The sequence below is a fragment of the Rhinopithecus roxellana genome, chromosome 16 (genome assembly GCF_007565055.1).
Source record: "Rhinopithecus roxellana isolate Shanxi Qingling chromosome 16, ASM756505v1, whole genome shotgun sequence".
NCBI classification, from domain to species: Eukaryota; Metazoa; Chordata; class Mammalia; order Primates; family Cercopithecidae; genus Rhinopithecus; species Rhinopithecus roxellana.
The window spans coordinates 18,385,896-18,399,070 of NC_044564.1; the positions used below are offsets into that span (position 1 = coordinate 18,385,896).

A 13,175-nucleotide genomic window follows, 5' to 3' on the forward strand; every position below is an offset into this window, starting at 1 on the left:
CCCCTCTGCTCTCTGGTCTCAGTTTACTCGTAACTGAAAGTGGGTCGGTTCAAACCCCCTGGGGCTGAGGTTGCCTCCCCTCATCGAGCAAGCGCTGTCGGACGCGCAGGTCCCTCAGACCACGGGTCGGCTCGGGGTACCAGAGAAGCATTCACTCAGGGCGCAGGTCCCAGCCGAACCAAAGCTCCCACCAAAGTTCAACACGCCCCCAAAGCCAGAGCCTGATTGGCCCGCCCTGCCTACACGCTGAGGCAGCCTCACCTTCTGATTGGCTGTTATGCTCCCTGTTCTGTGCTGGAACCCTCCCCTTCTCTGATTGGCCAGGCGCCTACCTGCGCTCGCCCCAGATTGGGCGCCAGCTGGGCCGGCTCTTTGGCTCCCAGGGGCCCCGCTCTCTGATTCGCCGCTTGGGCCAGCCCCACGGCCTGCACGCTGAATGGCTGCGCCGCTACCTATACTGACCACCGATTGGGTGCACGGCGTCTCTCCGGCGTGATAGGTCAGGACCACCGCCCCCCTGGCTCCCCATTGGCTGCTCGAAGAAGCCCGGTCTCCGGGTAAGATGGCAGCGGACGGACAGTGCTCGCTCCCCGCTTCATGGCGGCCGGTGACCCTCACCCACGTCGAATATCCTGCAGGTAAAAGGCGGTCCCGGCTCCGAGGACGCCTTCCCGGGGACGGCCTCTCAGTCCCGGGCGCTCCGGCCTGCGCGAGCCCGCGGAGGTGGCGCCGGGGGACCGGGGTGGGAACTGTCAAATAGTGAGCCATGGAGGGGCTCGGCCGGCACGCGCGCCGCGCAGGCGCGGTGGTGCGGGGATGAGCTGGGCGAAATTGTGAGGCGCTCGCTCGCGCACTCTGCGGTTGCGCGGTCGGGGCGCTCCCCAGGGTCCCGGGGAGCCGGTGGGCTGAAATGGGGTGGGGATCTGTGTGAGGCGAGAAAAGATCCCTGGTCTGGACCTTGGCCCTTCTCCCCCGCCCTCCGCTGCCCTAGAGAGGCCGCACTCCCGCTCCAGCGTGCAGGGAGTGTCTGTTTGCTTCGAACAGTGCTTTGGGCTGCTTGTAAGAGAAAGAGCTCCCGGTTGCTGGGAGTGTGCAAGGTGAAGCCAGGCTTATGAGTACTTGTGGTGCCATGCCTTGATCAGGGCACGATTCCACAACGGAGAGGACCCGATGAGGGGGCAGGCAGCCTCGGGATCTTGACTTCTGGAGCTTCCTATCAGACACACCTCTCGAAGCGCAGGGCTTTCCAGTTGCGAGGTCCATTAGCGGCGTTCTGGAAGCTGTCTAGTAAGAGTGGCGCAGAGCCTGGGAGTGGGGGCCTGACCTGTCTGGGTTCCAGTTGAGGCGGAGGCCTTGTGCAGGTGCCTGCCTCTGCTTAAGTTACTTCATCTCTAAAGTGGAACTGATTACAGTGCTTACCTTCTGGTGATGGTGTGAGCATCAAATAGCAGGAGGCACAAGAAGGGCTGAACAGTGCTCGGCATGCAGTAAGCGTTCAGCAAATACTTGCAGTTAATGTTATCCCACCTTCCAGGACCCTCCCTGGGTAGGATGGTTGAGTGCCAGGGAAGGTTGGGGCCCCCTCATTGAGCCCTGGTTGCCTGGGAAGGGCCCGCTCATGCTGCTGTATTGCGAGATGTGAGAACCTGGCTCCACTGAGGGCACCAGGATCGAATGCCAAAGAACTTTGACCCTGGTGTTCTGGGTTGTATTGGGGGTGGTATGGCCCTGCCAGGTGCTGGGCCCTGCCTGCTGCCTAACATTTATCCATCCATTCATTCAGCCAATATCTGCTGAACACTTCTGAGTGCTAGGCCCTGGGCTAACTCTAGTTTTAGAATGCTTAACAGGGCCTGAAATATCCCTGCACTCCTGCACTATGAAAACCGGCTGCTTTATAAGAGGAAAGCCAAAGCCTGGAGGTGGGGAAAGACTTGCTAAGGCCTCTGCACCTTCACAGCTTCCCCGCCTGGCCTCAGAGTAGCTTCTTGGAGTGCTCACAATCCAGCAAGCCAGAAGGAACCTGGCAGGCAGTTGTGTGCAGCATGATACAGGCTGTGATGGACCTGGCTGAGCCTGGAGCATCTGGTGAGGTCTAGTCCCCTATCAATGCTGCTGTGGTTCCCTGCACTTCTCCGTCACACCCCTCATCACACCGTCACTTGCTTACTTAATTCATTCAATACTTTTTGAGCCCAGTTAAGAGCCAGGCCCTGTGCTGGGCTTGGGAGATAGAGTGGGGTATAAAGAGACCCTGTCCATATTCCCAGATGCTGTCCTGATTATCTGCACTAGTGGATCATGAACTGTGCCTGGATGGCAGATTCTCCCGTCAGACTGTGAGCTCTGCACTAGCAGGGACGTATGTGTCTTTTTTTGCCACTGTGGTGACATTTGTTGAGTTCACCCAGAGAGCATCCCAGGTGGGGAAACTGTGCAAAGGTCCAGAAGTAGGACAGGGCACGGTGCGTTCAGGGAACTTGAGTTTGGTCCTTGGAACTGGAGCACAGGGTGAGAGGGAAGCAGGGCCAGGACTGTGCAGGGCCAGATAAGCTGGGCTGAGGGGGAACTTGTCCTAAGCGGAGTGGGAGGCCTGAGGGGGCTTGGATCAGAGAGTGGAGAGGCCAGAGTCCCTGGTAGCATCTTCAGGAAAACCCCAGGGTAGTACTGGCTCTGGGACAGGCTATGGAGATGGCTAAAGCTTTGGGGGTACCCGTCATTCACTGTCATCATAGCCCAGTGCTGTGGAGGTGAGTTTCGTAATGGAGAGGCCCAGGAAAGAGAAGGGACTCACCCACTGTCACCCAGTGGGACTGTGGCAGCACCAGCACTTGAACCCAGGCACTTAGCTGGGCTGCTCTGCTCTCCCCGGCCAACTCCAGGCCAGCCTGACCCTGGGTAGGATGGGCTGGGTAGGATCCTGGGTGTGGATGAGGCCAGGCATGTGTGTGTCTATGTCTTCAGCCCTGGAATCTGGGCTCAGCCCTCTGTGGACACCTTCCCTGCTGCTTGTGTGAGGCTGGTGGCGTGGACCATTTCCCACACTGGGTTCTCCCCACCTCTGCCCCAACATGGAAGTGTGGTGGTTGCCAGGGACCAAGCTAGGTGTCTTCACAGGTCCCATCTCATTGAGTCTCATGCAGCTGTAGGAGGTAGGCACTAACATCCCTGTTCCACAAGTGGGTGAGCTGAGGCTTGAATCCTTGCCTCAGTTCATGCCGCCAGCGAGTGCCGGCATAGGAGCTGAACCATGCCCTCAGACCCCAGAGTGGCTACATAGCTGCCTGTCTCAAATGGTAAGGATGGCCTTCGGACTCAGCCTCCCCTGCCCTTGGATTCTCAGCTTGAGTGTCCCGATTTCCTAAAAGGGCCCAGTGTTCCTCCGATGCCTCCATCCCAGGCGTGATGGGCGTGTCAGAAGCTGGTAATCAATAGGTAGGCAGTTTACTGCGAGAGAAGCGGCGAGCAGCTGTTACTGTGGCCCTATTGGGCTTGGTTTCTGTCCAGGTCTTCAGTGTGGACCCAAGTCTGTGTGGTGTCCAGAGAATGTCGGATTTCCCCGGAGGCCCAGGGCTCAGCCAGGGCAGCCCCAGCACAACGGTGTGTGGCTCTCATGTGCCTTCCAGGCTGCTTCCCAGGTCCTGGGCTCCACCTCTGGAGTCACCAGGCCGGGTTCATCTTCCTGCTTTGGCAGGAGGGATTGGTCTAGTGTCTGGACCAGGTCAGAGACTTGGACTTTAGTCCTGGTCCCACCTCCTTCTGGCTGTGTGACCTTGGGTGAGTCACATAGTCACTCTGGGATTCAGTTACTTCATCTATAGAATGGGAACAGTCAAGGTGCCTACTTTAAACGCATGCTGTGTGCGCTTTAGTGCTAAGTAATAGACAGCATCACATATGGCCGTGACTGAGTTGGCACGACCGGCTGGTAAACAGGTGTCCGTGGCTGCCTGGCCCCCATGCTTCAGGCCCTGCTGGGACCTCCTTTCTGGCTCAGGCCCTGCTTGCAGGGGGCTGGCCCCTCTTCTGATGACTGTGCCTCGTCCTCATTCTGTTCTCTGTCTTGTCAGGTGATCTCTCTGGCCACCTCCTTGCCTACCTGAGCCTCAGCCCTGTATTTGTCATCGTCGGTTTCGTGACCCTCATCATATTTAAGCGGGAGCTGCACACGGTGAGTCTGTCCTGCCCACACCCTCCCCACGCCCCCCGCCCAGTGTCCCCACCCTGCTTTGGGCAGCTTGTCTGCCCCTCAGCCCAGGGTTTGCCTTCTCATCCCTGCGTCCACCTGTCTTCAGATGCGTGGAGCCTCCTGGCTGATTCTAGGTTACTCTGTTGGGCTGGGAGGTTCAGTCAGAGGCCGTGGTCTTTGGGACTAGGTAGCAGCCAACAGGTGCAAAGATGCCCAGCTGACCATACGTCTTCCCCAGCAGATCTCCTTCCTTGGGGGCCTGGCACTGAACGAGGGGGTCAACTGGCTGATCAAAAACGTCATCCAGGAGCCACGGCCCTGTGGAGGTAGGGCCTGGGCTGCCAGGGCCTGAGGGTCCCCCAGGTTGGGGCATTACTGGGAGGTCTGCATCCTCCCGTGATGCCCTGGTCTCCTCTCTCTCCCAGGCTCCCACACAGCAGTGGGCACGAAGTACGGGATGCCCTCTAGCCACTCCCAGTTTATGTGGTTTTTCTCCATCTATTCCTTCCTTTTCCTGTATTTAAGGTGAGTTTCTACCCTGGCTGGGATGGCCCTGAACTGGCTCAGGCCGAGCTTTGCTAGGGACTCACTGCTAGCCCTTCGGATGTCCCTGGGGTGGGAGGGGCTGCAGCGGAGGCAGAAGGTACCCAGGGAGCATTTGGATGGGGCCAGGGACTGTTTGGGAGGCCTGGACTGGGCTGTGGGCTGAGGTCATCTGGTGGGCGTGTTTTCCCAGAATGCACCAAACAAACAACGCCAGGTTCCTGGACTTGCTGTGGAGGCACGTACTGTCCCTGGGACTCCTTGCTGCGGCCTTTCTAGTCTCCTACAGCAGGTATGGAGGAGGGAGAGCCCCTGCCTGCACCCTGCCCGTGTGGTGTCCTGCTGATTCCTGGTCCCTCTGGGACCCCACCATGGACCCTAGTCCCAGAGCCTGCAGGGCAGGACTGGAAAAGGGGTCTCAGACCTCTAGTTTTAAAAGGACAGGGCTCCAGCTGCCCCTTCTAGCCCAGTCCCCACTGAGCCCAAGATTCTGGGGCCAACTCCATGTATCAGCCGTCTCTTCCCAGTGTTCCGGAGGAACCCACTGTAGACAAATTCAGAGGTCAAGGGCTAGATGGGAGGCAGGCAGATCCCAGCTGACCCTTCACTGCTGCAGATGGGAGAGCTGTTTGGGGTCCAATGCCCTCCCTCTTGGAAGTGGATCTGAGGCTATGCTCCGTGGAGTCGGTGTCCTGTCTGTGTGTCTCCACATGTGCGGGCACAGGTTCCTGGGAAGCTGGCATGTGGGCAGCGGGGATTGTGCGGGCCTGTCTCTGACTGGCTCTCACATACTTCACTTCTGGCCTTGGCCCAGGGTCTACCTGCTGTACCACACCTGGAGCCAGGTGCTCTATGGAGGCATCGCTGGAGGCCTCATGGCCATCGCCTGGTTCATCTTCACCCAGGAGGTCCTCACCCCGCTGTTCCCCAGGATAGCAGCCTGGTAACTGTCTCCTGCCTTCCTGGGCACTGTGGGCCCTGTCCCCTCCTGTGGGTGGGGCCATCAGTGGGCAGACCCAGGAGTCTTGACCCCAGCCCCTGTCTCCCTGGGAAGGCCCCAGTGCCTAGCCTTCTGGTGGCATACGGCTATAGGCCCCACCTGCCTGGCTTCCACCTTCCCCCGGGGTTTGCGGCAGAAACACGGGGGGATTCCTCAGGCTGGGAAGCCAGAGTGCCATCCTCTGTCCTCGCTTAGGTTCTCAGGGACTTAGAAGCCTGAGTCCTGCTGGGATGTGTGTGCCGTGGGACAGTGCCCCTGCTTGAGGTGACACAGGTGACATAGCTGGGTCTCTCAGTGGCTGTGGGGTCTCAGGCCAGGCAAAGACTCTAGGCAGTGGGGGCGGGTGTCGCGCCAGCCCCGGGCAATGTTGGGGGTGTCTGGTGTGGTAACAGACTCATGCCCTGATGTGGCCCTGGCTCTCTGATGTCTGTCTCTCCAGGCCTGTCTCCGAGTTCTTCCTAATCCGAGACACAAGCCTCATTCCCAACGTACTCTGGTTTGAGTACACGGTGACCCGGGCAGAAGCCAGGTGAGTTCAGGGGACAGCGGTGCTCACTGGGCCCAGCCCTAGGCAGCCTCTGCCTCCATGTTTGGAGGTCTCTCCGGGAGCCCCACGCCTGCCTAAGCGCTTCTCTTGCATTAGCTCGTTGAATCCTGCTGTGACCCCCGTTTTGCAGATGAGAAAACTGACGCTTGGAGAAGTCATTTGCTTGAGATCTTGCAGATAGTGGGTGGGGGAGCAGGGTGGTGAACCCAGGCTGTCTGGCCCAGAGCCCATGCTTTTACACTCTGCAGGCCAGAACCAGAGAGCTGGGCAGCTGAGGTTCTCAGGGCTCCTGTGTGTGGACATCCCTAGGGGTTAGTCCAGATGCTTAGACCTGGGTAAACTGAGGCACATTGAGTTAGGAGGCCAGCCTGTATTTGTGCAGCAAGTCAGGACAGAGCTGAGCTTTGGAAACTCCTGACTCATGCTGTTTCACTCACCCCAAATCCTGGGTGGGGTTCCTAGGGGGGTGGGAAGGCTGGCTCTTCTTTTTATTTTTTATTTTTTTGAGACCGAGTCTTGCTATGTTGCCCAGGCTGGAGTGCAGTGGCGTGATCTCGGCTTACTGCAAGCTCCACCTGCTGGGTTCACACCATTCTCCTGCCTCAGCCTCCCGAGTAGCTGGGACTACAGGCACCCGCCACCATGCCCGGCTAATTTTTTATATTTTTTAGTAGAGATGGGGTTTCACCGTGTTAGCCAGGATGGTCTTGATCTCCTGACCTCGTGATCCACCCGTCTCGGCCTCCCAAAGTGCTGGGATTACAGGCGTGAGCCACTGCGCCTGGCCGAAGGCTGGCCCTTCTCTGGGTTCAGAAGGGAGCTGAGGCTCCAGAGGAAGCCTGGGAGGTTTCTCAGCAGGCTGAGAGGGACTGTGGGGTGGGGTAGGGTGGGGCGTCCTAGCAGCCAGGAAATGTGTTTAGTGCATCAAGGTCCAAATTATCCTAACGAGCTTAAGAGCAAAGCCGGGGATCCATGAGGAAAGGGGATTGGAGGGGTTAGGGCAGGCAATCCCATTAGAGGCAGAAGGGCCCTAGTCGGCCCCGTTGATCTCTCACCGGCCTGCCGCGCCTCACCCTGCCCTGCCCCGCCTGGCCAGCCTCCACCTGCCTTCATTTACCAAAATCTCAGGGCACACCTGTTCTGTGCCAGGCTGCGTGCTGGGGGCAAGCACAGTGACAGCCATGGTCCCCTGCTCATGGCGCTCCAGCAGGCAGGGAAGAGCTGCGACGCACCTGCCTATGTGATCAGTGCTGTGGCCTGACAGCTTGTGTCCTGACAGCTTGTGTCGGGAGCCTATGTGGGGCCGGGTGGGCGCGGCCTGTTGATGTCGGAGCTGGAGTGGGGTGGTGGGGGAGTGGGGGGGTGGGGAGGGTGGGGACGATGTAGGGGGTGGGGAGGGGGTGGAGAGGGTGGCGGGTGGGGGTGGGGAGAATAGGGAGGTGGGGAGATGGGAGGGTGGGCAGGTGGGGAGGGTTGGGGTGGTGGGGAGGGTGGGGAGGGTGGGGAGGTGGGGAGGGTTACGGGGGTGGCAGGTAATGTTCTCAGCAGAGGGAAGGGCATGCACAACTCCTGAGGCTGACGAAGCTTGGTGACTCCACCAGACGGAGGCTGCCGGGGCTGGAGCCCAGGGAGCAAGGGGTGTGTTGTGGGACGAGGCTGGGGCCAGATCACATAGGAGCAGTAGGTTCCTAGATTTTAACTGGGACCCTAGACAAACCCCGTTCTCCTCTACTGAGTCTCTGTCAGCCCCTCTAGAAAACGGGGATGATTGGCCCTGGTTCCCTCAGGTTCCTGGGCCCACCTTGGATATAGCCACACCCCAAACTTGGTGCTCAAATGCCCTCAGTAACCTCCATCAGTAGTTCTACCTTTGCTTATATACCTCCTGGATGGGGAGCTCACTATGTTTCTGTACTCTGTTTTGATCAATAACAGAACCTAATTGTGCTGGCTTGTCTATAAAGGGAAACTCACCATAACTAATGGAACCCAGCCAGGTCCCTCTTGCCTCTGTCGTCTCATCCTGGCCCCAACCCCTGCCCCAATCCCCTGGCTCCACTTCTGGGATTGCAGAGCTGGGACAACCGAGGTACAGGCCCTGCCAGGGAGATCAACCCTCTCTAGGTGCCATTCCCAGGGCAGGTGCTCTGATTGGCCCAGTTCAGGTCAATCGCTGGCTACTGAGGGTGGGCATTTGCCTACTTAGTTGAGACTATGGGTGTGGTGGGGACAGCTGTAGGTCACTGAACACCAGGTGTCCCCACATCTGACCCCCATCCCATTTTGCAGGAACAGACAACGCAAGCTGGGGACGAAACTGCAGTGACCAGTGGATGTGGCTGGGTCCAGCCTCCAGATCCGGCCTGCACGATGCCTTGCAGGATGGACAGGATGACAGACAGGGACGAAGCAGAGACCTCTACAGACCCAAGTCACCAAGTGGAGCCTTTTTTTTTCTTATTTTAATTTTAATGAACAAGGTGGACCAAAGGGCTGAGCCAGCCCCTCAACCAGGACCCTGGGGGGCCTGCTGCCTGGGGGCCGTGGCCAGAGACCCTCGCTGTGCTGCTGCCAGCCCCTGGCTGGGCAGGAAGTGCCCTCGGTGTGGGCACCTGGGTGTGGGGTGGAGAAGGAGGGCTCGCGCCTCTGGTCTCGGGGCCAGGAATTCCAGGTGGCGTGAGAAGTACACACTATTTATTTTTTGGTTTTGTCAGAGGCAGGCAGGATTTTGGAGCTGAAGAACCTGCTTTGCGGTGGCTGCCCTGTGGACAGAGGGCTCCCGGTCAGCTTCCTAGGCCCTTCGCCCTATGCCCAGAGGGCAGGCTGCCTCTCCCTGGGCCGAGGTGGCCTGGGGTGCCAGGAGCAGGGGAGCATACCCCATGCCCTCCCTGCCACCGTTGCCATTCCAGAACCTCGGTCAGTGTTTCCCTGTCTGGGGGCAGGGCCCAGAGCGAGCGCGCATCTGGCGGCTGCTGTCGTTGTGTTCTACCCCGTATTAACCCAACACCACAAGGGCTTTCTCTGGTCCCCTGTCCCTAAGACAGTAATCCCTTTCTGACAAAGGAGCCTGCACATGTGGGTGAGCAGACCCAAGCTGTTTACAGCTCTTTCTTGTCCTGCCGTCCAGTAGCAGTTAGTCTTCATCCCCACGCGAACAAAACGGGAAGGAGCCTCAAGGAGAGGAGTGAGGCAGCGGGCACCCGAAGTCCCTCGTCCTTCCCTCTGTGTGCTCTGAATGTGTCTTTGTCCTTCCCGACCCATCTCTGACCAGCTGGGAACCTGCTTGGGGTCCCCCTCAAACCTGTGTTGGGGTGTGGCTCACAGATCCTTACCAGCCTGGTTCGTGTGAGGGCTCTTCCTCAAGGGATCCCCATCTCTAAGTCACTCTGAAAGGGAGTCATGGAGAGGAGACGCCTCCAGGTTCTTAGAAGTTTTGAGGACTGAACTGGGTCACTCGGGATCTGTTTTCAAATCCTCCCCACCCCTTTCTTTGTGGAGGTTCCTAACCTGCTGCTGAAGCACAATATTTTGGTGCTTTCTTTTCTCATTTGTTAAAGGCAGTGTCCAAAAGCCATTCCAGATGCCAGGACCAGGGGCTTATTTCTAGGGAAGGTAGGTCGGTTTCCACGTTTGCCTCCCGTTATTTTTATTTTTTACCTTTTGCCTGAGACAAGCCGAGTGTGAGGTGGTTTGATTTAAGAAAAATCAATGAAATTGTTTACTATTGTTTTAAAATAAAACCGTAAACTCTGGCGGCTTGAGCACATGCTAACTGAGCTCAGGAGAGGAGATTGGGGCAGCTGTGGGGACACATGACCCTTAGGGGCAAGGATACGGTGAAGACCATAAAACCAGAAGTGATCTAGTCCCTTCTAGCCCACAGCAGGGGTCTGAATGGCCTCTGCGGCACTTCCTGTCAGGGTCTGTCCAGCTTCTGGTTACATCCCTCCAGGGGACCTCACTGAGGGCCACCATACCAAACCTGGACACTCAGCCTTAGGAAGTTTTCCCCTTTTCACTCTCAGTCTCCCTCCCTGTGTGGTGCTGGCCCTGCTCTCACTGAGCCTCATTCCTCCTCTGTAGGACAGCCTTGAGGACTGGGGGCAACCAGTGTGCCCTTCAGAATGTGCCAGGATAAACATGTCCACTTTGTCTGGCACTGGCTCATGCCTATAATTTCAGCACTTTGGGAGGCCAAGGCGGGAGGATCACTTGAGCCCAGGAGTGTGAGACCAGCCTGGGCAACATAGCAAGACCCTGTTTTTACAAAATATATATTTTTTTAATTAGCTAGGCGTGGTGGTGCACACCTGTGGTCCCAGTTACTCGAGGGGCTGAGGTGGGATGATCACTTGAGCCGGGGAGTCAAGGCTGCAGTGAACCGTGATCACACCACTGCCCTCCAGCCTGTGCAAGACCCCATCTCAAAAACAAAACAAATACATGTGGACAAATATGATCAAATATAAAAGGAAAGAAGACACCATGCTGGAGAACCAGCAGAAAACAGATAATAGAAACAAACCCACAAATACTTCAAATACTGGAATGGTTAGGCACAGAGTGCTTTACAATTTTTTTTGAGATGGAGTCTTGCTCTATTGCCCAGGCTGGAGTGCTTTGGCGTGATCTCAGCTCACTGCAGCCTCCGCCTCCCGGGTTCAAGCAATTCTCCTGCCTCAGCCTCCCGTGTAGCTGAGACTACAGGTGCACACCACCACGCCTGGCTAATTTTTGTATTTTTAGTAGAGATGGGGTTTAGTCATGTTGGCCAGGCTGATCTCTAACTCCTGACCTCAAGTGATCCACCCATCTCGGCCTCCCAAAGTGCTGGGATTATGGCGTGAGCCACTATGCTTAGCCTGTTTTACTATTTTTAAAGAGAAGGTCGGGCACGGTGGCTTACACCCATAATCCAGAGTCGGACAGATCACTTAGGGTCAGGAGTTCGAGACCAGCCTGGCCAGCGTGGTGAAATACCGTCTCTACTAAAAATACAAACATTAGCTGGGCATGGTGGCACCCGCCTGTAGTCCCAGCTACTTGGGAGGCTGAGGCAGGAGAATCACTTGAACCCGGGAGGCGGAGGTTGCAGTGAGCCAAGATCGCGCCACTGCACTCCAGTTTGGGTGATAGAGTGAGACTCCCATCTCAAAAAAATAAATTCAAAGACAGTATCTGCAGGGAACCGGAAACTATAAAGCGAGCCCTGGCCTAGAATAATAGCTAAAAATCAAGGATCCGAGGGGTAGATTTAAGAGCAAATTAGACTTAAAGAGGAAAAAGACTTAAAGACTTAAAAGAGGAAAAGCAAACTGGAGCGTCGGTCAGAAGACATCCCGGCTACCGTGTGGAGTGGGAAAGCTACGGGGAGCAGCTTCAGGTGCACCCGCGGCTGCTAACTCATCGCCTTCACCTCATTCACACTCACTGCTGACCCTGACCCCACTCCAACCTGTCCAAGGTGCAGTGCTGGGCAGAAGCCTCTTTGATGTATCCACTTTTCTTCCCCACTGAGGCTGCTATGTGGCTCCAGGCCACTACCAGTCCCTGGCTGCAGGCAGCAAAGTCTTCTGATAGGTTCCCTTCTTCCTGACCCCTAGCCTAGTCCCCTTCAGTCTATTCCTCACGTGGCAGCAACCATAGCATCTTCTTAAAACCCAGCCATGCTAAGCTCCTCACACTTTGGGCTCAGGAAGAGGTCTTTATCTTTGACATGGCCCTTCCACAGGACCCGTGCAGCCAGCTCCTTACCCTGACAGCCTGACCTCGAGTCCATCCCTGCTTTCTCCCAGTGATGGGGCCCACATAAAGTTCGTGCCCACTGGATGTACAGACTTTCCAGATCTACATAAAAGCCACACGTCTTTCTCTTGAATTCATTAATCTTATTGGGCGTGGTGACTCACGCCTGTAATCCCAGCACTTTGGGAGGCTGAGGCAGACGGATGACCTGAGGTCAGGAGTTTGAGACTAGCCTGGCCAACGAGGTGAAACCCTGTCTCTATTAAAAGTACAAAAATTACTGGGCATGGTGGCGCAGGCCTGTAATCCCAACTATTTGGGAGATTGAGACAGGAGAATTGCCTGAACCCCAGAGGCGGAAGTTGCAGTGAGCCGAGATCACACCATTGCACTTCAGCCTGGGTGAGAAGAGTGAAACTGTCTCAAAAAAAAAAAAATTTTTTTATTCAAATATCATCTGATGTATTGCTCAAGATATACCAATTCAGAACACCTTTTTTTCACTCATTTTGCAAAAGCAAATCACGTTTTTCATCTGCATCACTGGCGTCACCCCTGGAGGCCCCTCTGGGTCAGCTGACCCTGCTCTCCTGAGGCTGTCTTCGCTATACCAGCCTTTAAGCAGCACCTGTAGGATTTCATGCACAGAACAAGCACTAGAAATTTCATTCCAAGCCACAAGTGCCCCCTGGCACAACATTAAGCACTGGTTTCTCCCGATGTCCAAGTGTGAGGCCTCAGGAATTACCCCTAAGGAAGAATGACGAAATCTTGTTTCTTTGCCTTTTTCCCCCACCAAGGACCTCTAGGGATTTCCTGTCACCATGATTGAGGTTGTTCAGATGCTGAATGTACCCTCCTTGAACAATAGTTGGTGGCTCCAAGGAATTGAGGGGGCTTCCATGTGGAGGGGGCTTCCATGTGATGGGGCCTGTAATGCCGCCACCATACGGGAATGCCCCCAATTCAGAAGGATAGCTCTGGGGAAAAAAATCCAACCTTATATTCAGACCTGTAGGGTTCTTAGCTGAGTTTTGGGAATCCAGGATGTCTGGCAGCCTCTTGACTGTTCGTTCTCCCCTCCCTGTCCTGCCCTGGGCTGGCTGCAGGCCCACCCCTGGTCGCTCATGCAGCACTCACTCTGCCCTGCT

General features: G+C 56.5%; 1 protein-coding gene across 2 annotated transcripts; it reads left to right on the forward strand.

Moving 5' to 3' along the window:
* The first annotated feature begins 520 nt into the window (after positions 1-520).
* Positions 521-10,033, forward strand: DOLPP1 (dolichyldiphosphatase 1). Of its 2 annotated transcripts, XM_010360917.2 has the most exons (8): positions 521-638; positions 4,071-4,171; positions 4,431-4,515; positions 4,615-4,714; positions 4,926-5,024; positions 5,547-5,675; positions 6,172-6,261; positions 8,569-10,033. In XM_010360917.2, the coding sequence occupies exons 1-8, from the start codon at positions 563-565 to the stop codon at positions 8,603-8,605; spliced, it is 717 nt and encodes a 238-aa protein (XP_010359219.1). In that variant the 5' UTR covers positions 521-562; the 3' UTR covers positions 8,606-10,033. The 2 variants fall into 2 exon arrangements, with proteins under 2 accessions (XP_010359219.1, XP_010359220.1); XM_010360918.2 differs by lacking the exon at positions 5,547-5,675 and having other exon boundaries at positions 8,569-10,031.
* The last annotated feature ends 3,142 nt before the right edge of the window (positions 10,034-13,175 follow it).